This window comes from Drosophila santomea, chromosome 3R (assembly GCF_016746245.2).
Source record: "Drosophila santomea strain STO CAGO 1482 chromosome 3R, Prin_Dsan_1.1, whole genome shotgun sequence".
Classification (NCBI taxonomy): Eukaryota; Metazoa; Arthropoda; class Insecta; order Diptera; family Drosophilidae; genus Drosophila; species Drosophila santomea.
This window is the reverse complement of record NC_053019.2, coordinates 1,500,319-1,509,303: the sequence shown is the minus strand read 5'-3', so window position 1 is coordinate 1,509,303 and position 8,985 is coordinate 1,500,319. Positions and strand designations below refer to the sequence as shown.

Below are 8,985 nucleotides of genomic sequence, written 5' to 3'. Positions count from 1 at the left end.
CCTCAGCCGAGTCGCGTGAAAGTTGGACGCAAAGTAAGCGTTAAGGCGAAGAAAGCTGAAAACAGCAGTCGGATTCTTCTTCTTTATTCAAGAACAAACAGTGAACTGGTTGGGGACTGGCTGTTTGACCCACTTCAAGCACGAAGCCAAAGAAGAGAATTTCGGCTCCAAAGTGAAACCAATCGGAGCTTGCACTGCGACGCTTTAAATTCTATCCCGACTTTTTCACTTTCGCTCGTAAAGAGTGCGGACTACGTCATCTAGGCGAAATTAACATATGCATATCCATATTCAGCTGCAGAGAGCAGTTTGAACGTGCTAATCAATCGAAAACCTAGAAAAGTGAAACAGCGCCCATCTAGTTCCGTTTACTTGTACTTTCACGCAGGCAAACCGAAAAATGTGCGGAAAGATTGGCTTCATTGTGCTCGTCGCCGTGTTGGGCTCCACATTTGCCCAGGAGCAGCGTAAGTAGTGATCAAATAGACCGATAGATACCTAGTTGACCGCGCTTTCAAAGTTATACTCGTATGAGTCGCATCGCCGACTTTGACTTTCCAGCCGGTCCTTAGACACGTCCGCCGACCAGCTTGGCCCCAATGGCCCATGCTTTTGGCACTGGCTAATTGCCCACCCCCAAAGACGTGCTGCGGCAACAAAGAAAGTCGAATTGATGGCCACGATAACCTCGGTTAATAGTTCTGGCTTGGCAGTCACTTGCCCGGTTCCATAAAGATTCCACTTGATTGGACTCACCTTACCTAAGTACTTTGTCGGCTAGCCTCTTAAAAATGTAGGTCCGAGTCCTCCGGTTTTACCACAATTTCTAAAAAAACGTTGTGTACCAATCACAAAAGTTTTCGACCCCACTTTCAGGGTACAATTACATCAAAGTTTGGAAAACCTTCTCCGAAACCCGTAATTGTTATTAGTTTTCACACATCCCCTCCCCGACACAACTACGATAATCAACTCGGCAATAAACATATCGCCAGTTTTGTCCCACCTATCCAAGCAATTCATAGTTCAGCCCGAACATGTTCGCAACAATCGTTATGAGATCGGCGAGGTAATTGTGCACTTGAACCCACGTCAACTGATGCATTCGCCTGGGAATCGCAGTTACAAAAGAAGAGGGAATCTTCATTTTCATAGTGAGCCCTGGTGATTAATTTAGTGGCGATGGAGAGACAATGACATCCACGAACAGGCAAAACATGACATCTACAGACTGCATCTACACTGCATTCGTATTGCACTCATTGCCCTATACTCATTACCTCTCGACCTTTGACCTTTCCAGCCTACTACCTGCAACAATGCCCGCGGGACGAGGCCCAGATCAACGAATGCCTTCGGGATAGTGGCAACAAGTTGGTGAGCTACTTGCAGAAGGGAGTTCCTGAGTTGGACATCTATGAGGTGAGCTGAACACTCCACTTTGAACACTCCAATATAATATTAGGAAGAGCAAATAGAAGTAACTGCTAGAGATAGTTTGATCTTTTCCCCAAAAATCCGATAGTTCAGATCTACAAAAACACAAAAGCACATACTCGAGTTATTCGGGTATTCATGTTTATTCAAATCGCCCAGTAAATTATTTGCCCCAACAGATCGAGCCCGTGATGATTGATGAAATCGGCATTGTTTTGGGCAGTGGTCCGGATGGCTACCGCGCACTTTTCCGGAACATTCAAGCCTACGGTGTGAGCAATATTACGGTGACAAACATCCGGTAAGTTATGCACATCCTTAGAGCTAAGAGTAATGAAAGGTTTTCAAAATTGCGAAATCAATACCAGATGGTCTTTGATTGGGTGCAATATAGCGTTTTGAATAATAAGTGTGCAATGCTACTATGAAATACACTGTTTGCTTTGCTATACACATCAAATCATTTTATTTAATTTCATTAATAGTCTGCTTAATTTGTAAGCCAACCGTAACTTCGATTCCCTGTAATTATAATTTAATTTGCTGCTCATTTGCCTAACTGCCCAGTCCATCGGTCAGTGAGTCAATCAGTCAGTTGGCCAATCAAACAGCGTCCCCAGCACGCGATCCGCACTTAGCATTTTGTCAACATTGTGGGAGCTCATTTGAATGAGCGCAGTTTCCAATGATTTGACGGGGTTTGCCAAAGCCTCGTGAATACCTCGTAGCTCATGGTCTTGATTTATGGACAAAACGTTTGGCACACGATGGGAAATCGATTGAGCAATAATCGATTTGCATTTCAGTGGTTCCTTAACTTGCTGGAACGTTTTATGTTTGCCAGACAAATTTGCATTTGTGCGGGTTTTTTTTATTAAAGTATATTTTCAACGCGTAATTACTCGCGACAAGGTGTTTGCCCATTCTGGTGGCTGGTTCCACTTATTCCGGGCTTAAATGGGAAATCAGGGAACTAAGGCTCGTGGTTTATCTGGAAAAAGTGAGATGTGTTATTCGATTGAAATGGTTCGCTGGAAATTCGTTTTCAATGGTAATTGACTACTTATACAGTTTAATGGGAGTTTTATGGAGTCGGGAAATTAATACAGAACACATTATCTTCGCTACCGACAAGATAAGGTAAATCGCGTATTATACGTTTTGTGTCAGAAAATTTGATTCGTGCCGACTAATACAAGTGCATCTCTGATATTTTAAGCATATTACCTATGCAAATACTCTTTGATCCACCATAAGTTTCTCGGTTTCAAAGAACCACAATTAAATAAATGCCAACAGCAATTAAAAACTAAAATGTTTATTAATGATATCTTACAAACTGGTTATGTCTCTATTTAAACCTTTCAAGCGTTTTCCCATAAGAGGAGCTACTCTCTAACAAGTTGACCCACTCTCCTCAGTGGCCTCTGATTTTTAAGTGCCCCGCATTATGCAACACCCAAAGCCAAGAACACTGTTGGCTATGCTTTCCGGTATTTGGAACGCCAGCTCCGCCAACAATAGCAACTACAGCTTCAGTAGTTAAGCCGGCGACCATCAATCTGGCTATAGACACTCAATTGGCGAAAATATAAGAATCCGAGTGGCAGAGACATAAACACAGCACAGCACAGCACAGACGACTGGCCCACAGATCGTTGACCAAGAAACGAGACAGAAAAGTGTGCCAACGCTAGATTCTCTAAGTGGAGAGCATTGCTTGGCCAGTCCAGTATCAGTTTCGTTTTCTATGCTCACTTACCCTGACTTAGGGTACTCAAATAGACTCCTGAAGTCTGCTTGAGACTCCATTTAAAGTCTTCAAATATTTTGCAATTGTGTTTCGTACTGTAAGACATTTCATTATTGTGTTTTTAGGATATTTAAGTTTCTAAGCCTGGACAAATTATAGCCGAAGAGTAAAAGAAGGGTTGGTTCTCGTTTTGAATTCGATTATCGAGAAGTACCACGTAGCTCTACTGATCTAGCTAATTCACTTAGATCTCTTTGGTATCAATAGCTGCAAAGACTTAAGAGAACTTCAAGGCTGAGAGGTACGACAAAATAGTCGGCTCATCTTCGCATGAAACCAATGAAAAGGCAGTTTTTCGCTAAGCTCATTACTTCGCAGATTGTCACTGTCATTGCCATTAGAGGCGTCCATTAATATCTTATCTTGTCTTTTTGCAGCTCCGACTTGGACTCGCTGCAGTTCCAGCTGACGTGCGAGATACCCCGCATTCGCGTCAAGGCGCAGTACCGGTCCACAGGTGTTCTGATCTTGGTGAAGGCCTCTGGAGCCGGGGACTACTGGGGGGAGTACGGTGGGTACCGGGCTTCTGGGTTGGGATGACGCACTGCTAATGACTCTCGATCACGCAGAGGGAGTGAAGGCCAAGATCTACTTCAAGGCGGTGGCCAATGAGGGTCCCGACGGTCGCACCTACCTGACGACCGACTCCGTCAAGATGGACTTCAACGTGAAGGAGATCCAAATGGGAGTGGACAACATCGCCAATGGGAATTCAGTGATCCGTACGTAGTAGAAGTCGAAATATGAATTAACATTATTATCAACATAAAATACTTGCTTCCACAGAGGCTGCTCTCAACCTCTTTATCAACTCCAACTCCCAGGAGCTGCTGAAGGAAATGAAGCCGGCGCTCAGGACTAAACTCACACTGGTCATCCGCAACTTCATGGATCGCATTTTCGCCAAGATTCCCCTGGACGAGTGGATCAACCTCAATTAGAGTATAGTTTCTCTAGTATAAGTTCTAATTTATTGCACTAGATTCCGCGAAATATACAAAGTAAATCGATTATAGCTCTTACTTTGAATGGCTCATGCGCAACACAAGTCACACTTAATTGGCCTCTCTTGCTAAGTTTTGTCACGCTAATTCAAGGTCTTTAAATGAATGAATAAAAAATCTGGGTAAAGGGTTTGCAGGAAAATGTGGTAAAAGCGTGAATTTGATATGGTTTTGCTAAATCATATTTCATAAATTTCATATTTTCTTACAGTTTAAAAGGAATAATGTAACTAATTAAAGAAACTTGCCACAATCCCTTTGGCAAGAAAACCGAGCAACTGGTGGTCAAGGTAATCAAGTCAATGCAATTAGAACTGTAATCTTAATAAATACCTTTAGCCGATGGCTAATACATTTGTGCCCTCAGACTAACCACGAATGTAGTCTTAGTTCTTCCCATTAGATATAAGTGTTATGCAAACTGGTTATCCATCAATACGCCTACACGTGCTTGCTGAATACCCAAATGCGTGGCAGTACAAATCTCCATGTCCAACGCGAGGCTTTCCTCATCCGATTGAATAATAAACTATGAATGAGCAACAAACATCTCAGCACTCCCCACTTATCTAACGCATCTATCACTGGGATGAGGGATGAGGCTGGGAGATGATCTTTGAGTTGCGTGCTCCTCCACAATTTTCCACCGCAATCAGCATCCTCATCGAACCGTGTCATAGGCAACCAGCCGATGCTTTCCTTACAGAACTGAAGACAGGGAAAGCTTTTCGCCAGGGGATCGCCGTTATTCAATCCGCCAGCACAATTTTCAGAGTTAACAGGTTCTCAACACACGACTCCCCACTCCCCATCTAAGCATCTAAAATGCTCGCGTGGCGTAATTACGCCGGGCACGTTAGCGACTAGTACGATCTTCCTGGCCCCTGCCCTTGGTTTTGGTAGGGAGCTTAACAACCACACATTCTACATTCTGACCCCCGCTAACTGCCGACCCCACACTAGGAAGAAACCCCTCTAAATTATTTAGTTGGGCTCATATGCTGCGTTTAACACAAGTGTATGCTCCGCTCTGTAAGGACAATCTAGTGCAAGCCACATGTGCATTTAAGACAAACCAGGAGAAATGTGGGAATTTGGCTATTACGATATGACGATATGTCTACCCACAGTCGGTGTACTGGTATCTAATTCCGGCTTGAACTGCGGTCTGCATTTTCCCGGCCAACTGGCAATTTTCCCGATCGGCTGTCTCCGTCAGCGTTTGTGCTTGCGTTTGCGCTGGTCCGCCGAAAAGCATTAATGGATCCCACAACCTTTATTATAATTATTAAGCAGCAGCTGCTTAGCGCTTAGCGTCTTGCTCGCCCTCTCGTTCCTCTCTGTTGCTCTTTCCCGCTGCAAACATTTGGTCATCTCTTTCTAGTTGCTTGAGCTTAGCTGGCGATTTACGGGGGGGGGTCGTCGAGGGGAGTGGCAGGGGCCTGCGAGTTCTACGTCGTGTGTTTTCGAGTCCACAGCTTGCCCAAGCTCTCATGTAAATCGTAGCGTAATTATACCCGTTACTCGTAGAGTAAAAGGGTATACTAGATTCGTTGAAAAGTATGTAACAGGCAGAAGGAAGCGTTTCCGACCATATAAAGTATATATATTTTTGATCAGGATCAATAGCCGAGTCGATCTGGCCATGTCCGTCTGTCCGTCCGTCTGTCCGTCCGTCTGTCCGTCTGTCCGTCTGTCCGTCCGTATGAACGTCGAGATCTCAGGAACTACAAAAGCTAGAAAGTTGATATTAAGCATACATACTCCAGAGACATAGAAGCAGCGCAAGTTTGTCGATTCATGTTGCTACGCCCACTCTAACGCCCACAAACCGCCCAAAACTGCCACGCCCACACTTTTGAAAAATGTTTTGATATTTTTTCATTTTTATATTGGTCTTGTAATTTTCTATCGATTTACCAAAAAACTTTTTGCCACGCCCACTCTAACGCCCTCAAACCGGCCAAAGCTGCTACGCCCACACTTTTGAAAAATGTTTTGATATTTTTTCATTTTTATATTGGTCTTGTAAATTTCTATCGATTTGCCAAAAAACTTTCTGCCACGCCCACTATAACGCCTACAAACCGCCAAAAATTGTGTTTAAGACTCTCCTCCCTTCCACTAGCTGAGTAACGGGTATCAGATAGTCGGGGAACTCGACTATAGCGTTCTCTCTTGTTTTTTCTATAAAACACGCCGGTCTCAACAATTTAGCATTCAGTACGATCCGTTGACGGTTACTAAAACAACACCTGACTTCGACAGCTCGAGAACGTTAAAAAGCCTTCGACTGCTTTAAAAAAATAGCAAATCAGTGCCAAAACAAATAATTGCGAATCCAATTGAAATCTCTTTTGAATTGTGTAAGTTTAACGTTGCCTGGTTAGTTTTGATCAATCCTCTATATCTCGGAAACGCGAAATCATCCTTAAATCCAAATTGGGTAAACCAATTAGAAAATCCATTTAGGATTTAGAGAACAGTTTACAAGTATAGTGCCAGTATCCATAAATAAAAGCAATAAAATATAAGCAGTCTAATACGAATCAAATTAATTTGAATACATTTTTTTTAAGTTCTTAAGTAAACGTTTGACTTTAATTCAGAGTATTTCATGGACGAGAAAAATAATGCTAGTCTCTACGATGCACATTTTTTTTCCTTATATCCTTATATCGGTTATTATATCGTCCCCGTCTTTATTATGAATAATACTATTCATATAGGATACAATTTCTTCAAGCAAACCAGACCCAGCAATCAAAAATGTTTTTATTAGAGCAAATGGACCCACTGTATTGTATTAATGGCCTTTACCAAATGCATTCCAGTTCAATACCTAAAGTACTTCCTTGCATTATTTATAACCCTACGCTCAATCACAAAGACCATTAAGCCCCAATCAAAATCAATTACAGTCTTGACGACAAAACAGGTAGCAAATGACAGTAATTGAGCAGTCTGGAGATCCTCCCATTCATTAGACTAAGTCGCAGCTGCGTAGTGCCTACAATCAACCACTTCAGATGATAATAGATATGGGTGGTGGATCATTTTTGGGGGTGGACCTGGTGGTTAATGAACCCCTGCTGACGAACTTTGACGTCAATAAAATGTATATATCAGCTTAATAGTAAACATTTCTTACAGAAATCAATTGAAACTTAAAGAGCAAAATGCAGGTTCAACTCTTCGTAGCCCCCCTCTTGATCTGTTTTGTAGCATGCATCTCAGCTGGCAATATGCGTAAGTAACGACGGCAAATTGCTTGTACTTCCAGTAATAGTAATACTTATCAAACTTGTTCCCTAGCCGACTACATACAGGTGTGCCATCGCAACGAACCCGAACTGTCCAAGTGCCTGAAGAGCAGTGTTCACAACTTGCGACCCTATCTGGCCAAGGGCATTAAGGAATTGAACGTGCCACCGCTAGAACCCCTCTACATTGGAGATCTTAGCATTCTAGATGGCTCCGCTGGACTCACGGTGAAGGCCAAAAAGCTGAACATCCTGGGCGCCTCCAACTTTGAAATAACCAAGCTGCGGGCTTCCACCCAAAACCGCCGCTTTGATTTTGAGTTGATTCTCCCACATCTCCATGGAGATGGTCTCTACGAGATCAACGGCAACATTCTGGCACTGCCGATTAAGGGCAATGGACCATTCACTGGAAACTTCACCAACTTTGTGGCTTATGTGCGTGTCCAATACGACATTAAGAACGTTAATGATCTGGAATACCTGCATGTCAAGGAATTTGCCTTAAAAATCCGCACTGGCAAGGGAAACATAAAGCTGGAGAACCTCTTCAACGGAGATAAAGTTCTGGGCGATGTCATTAATGACACGATTAACCAAAACTTCGAGCTCTTCACCAACGACTTGATTGCACCGATTGCCCGCGCTCTGGAGGCCAAATTTCTGGTCATCACGACCAAAATCCTGGAGAACTTCACCTACAGCGAGCTTTTCCCCGTTTAATACTGTAGCCAAGAGCCAACTGTAATTATCTTAAATTTAAGCTTGTGATACACTCGTTTTGTTATAATTAGTCCTTAAATAATCAATAAACTTTAGAAATTGATGCAGACAGATTTGAAATTGAATGGATCAAAGAAAACCATCCACTAGCGAAGATACATGAGAGAGTGTCTCGAGTATCAGATACCCGTTTCTCGACAAAAAGGAACGCAGCAAAACGGTTGTGGCGGTTTTCTTTTCTCCACAGCGATTTTTAAAAGTCCCGTGCACAAGCCGCCCAAATTATGACGATTTTGAAGAACTTTTTAATTATTTATTTGTATCCGTAAGCCGCGCACTCAATCGCCCAAAACTCACAGAGCCCGAGAAATTTTATCTAGGTAGTATGTATTTGTTCGGCCAACATCTCCATTGCTTTAAAATAGTTTAGATAATTAAGATTTTGGGCCTTTACATGATTGGTCAAGGCGTTCATTTGAATTGTTGGGAAATAATATTTAATTGGTTTTACTTATGTTAAAACTAATCTCATGAAATGCACCTAATTTTATTTTTGCCAAGTCACTCAATTTTATTTGCAAAGTAACCACGCTTGTCTTCAGTTTGAATTCAAATTGGTTTACTTCGATCCGTTTTTGCTATTTACCGTCGCAATGGTCTGGCAACCCCTGACTCTTATTTTCGCTCGAGTGCTCGCTAGATGGCAGCTCTAGGCGATGTTATCGAGCAGGCATCGATTTCTGGT

At 42.7% G+C, this 8,985-nt stretch overlaps 2 protein-coding genes across 2 annotated transcripts; both read left to right on the top strand.

Moving 5' to 3' along the window:
• On the top strand, nt 1-4,818 carry LOC120453857 (protein takeout). Its single transcript, XM_039638762.1, has 6 exons — nt 1-467; nt 1,304-1,422; nt 1,617-1,738; nt 3,628-3,761; nt 3,820-3,972; nt 4,037-4,818. The coding sequence occupies exons 1-6, from the start codon at nt 401-403 to the stop codon at nt 4,189-4,191; spliced, it is 750 nt and encodes a 249-aa protein (XP_039494696.1). The 5' UTR covers nt 1-400; the 3' UTR covers nt 4,192-4,818.
• A 1,664-nt stretch (nt 4,819-6,482) lies between these two features.
• Nucleotides 6,483-8,349, top strand: LOC120453518 (protein takeout). The gene is made up of 3 exons (XM_039638266.2): nt 6,483-6,620; nt 7,408-7,503; nt 7,570-8,349. The coding sequence occupies exons 2-3, from the start codon at nt 7,434-7,436 to the stop codon at nt 8,238-8,240; spliced, it is 741 nt and encodes a 246-aa protein (XP_039494200.1). The 5' UTR covers nt 6,483-6,620; nt 7,408-7,433; the 3' UTR covers nt 8,241-8,349.
• Nucleotides 8,350-8,985: the final 636 nt, after the last annotated feature.

Bases quoted from the DNA above. Each gene is read 5' to 3' on its own strand.
- LOC120453857 (XM_039638762.1), top strand. From the start codon at position 401: ATGTGCGGAAAGATTGGCTTCATTGTGCTCGTCGCCGTGTTGGGCTCC. The intron at 468-1,303 runs GTAAGTAGTGAT...TGACCTTTCCAG, and splicing joins CACATTTGCCCAGGAGCAGC to CCTACTACCTGCAACAATGC. The intron at 3,762-3,819 runs GTGGGTACCGGG...TCGATCACGCAG, and splicing joins GGACTACTGGGGGGAGTACG to AGGGAGTGAAGGCCAAGATC.
- LOC120453518 (XM_039638266.2), top strand. From the start codon at position 7,434: ATGCAGGTTCAACTCTTCGTAGCCCCCCTCTTGATCTGTTTTGTAGCA. The intron at 7,504-7,569 runs GTAAGTAACGAC...CTTGTTCCCTAG, and splicing joins CATCTCAGCTGGCAATATGC to CCGACTACATACAGGTGTGC.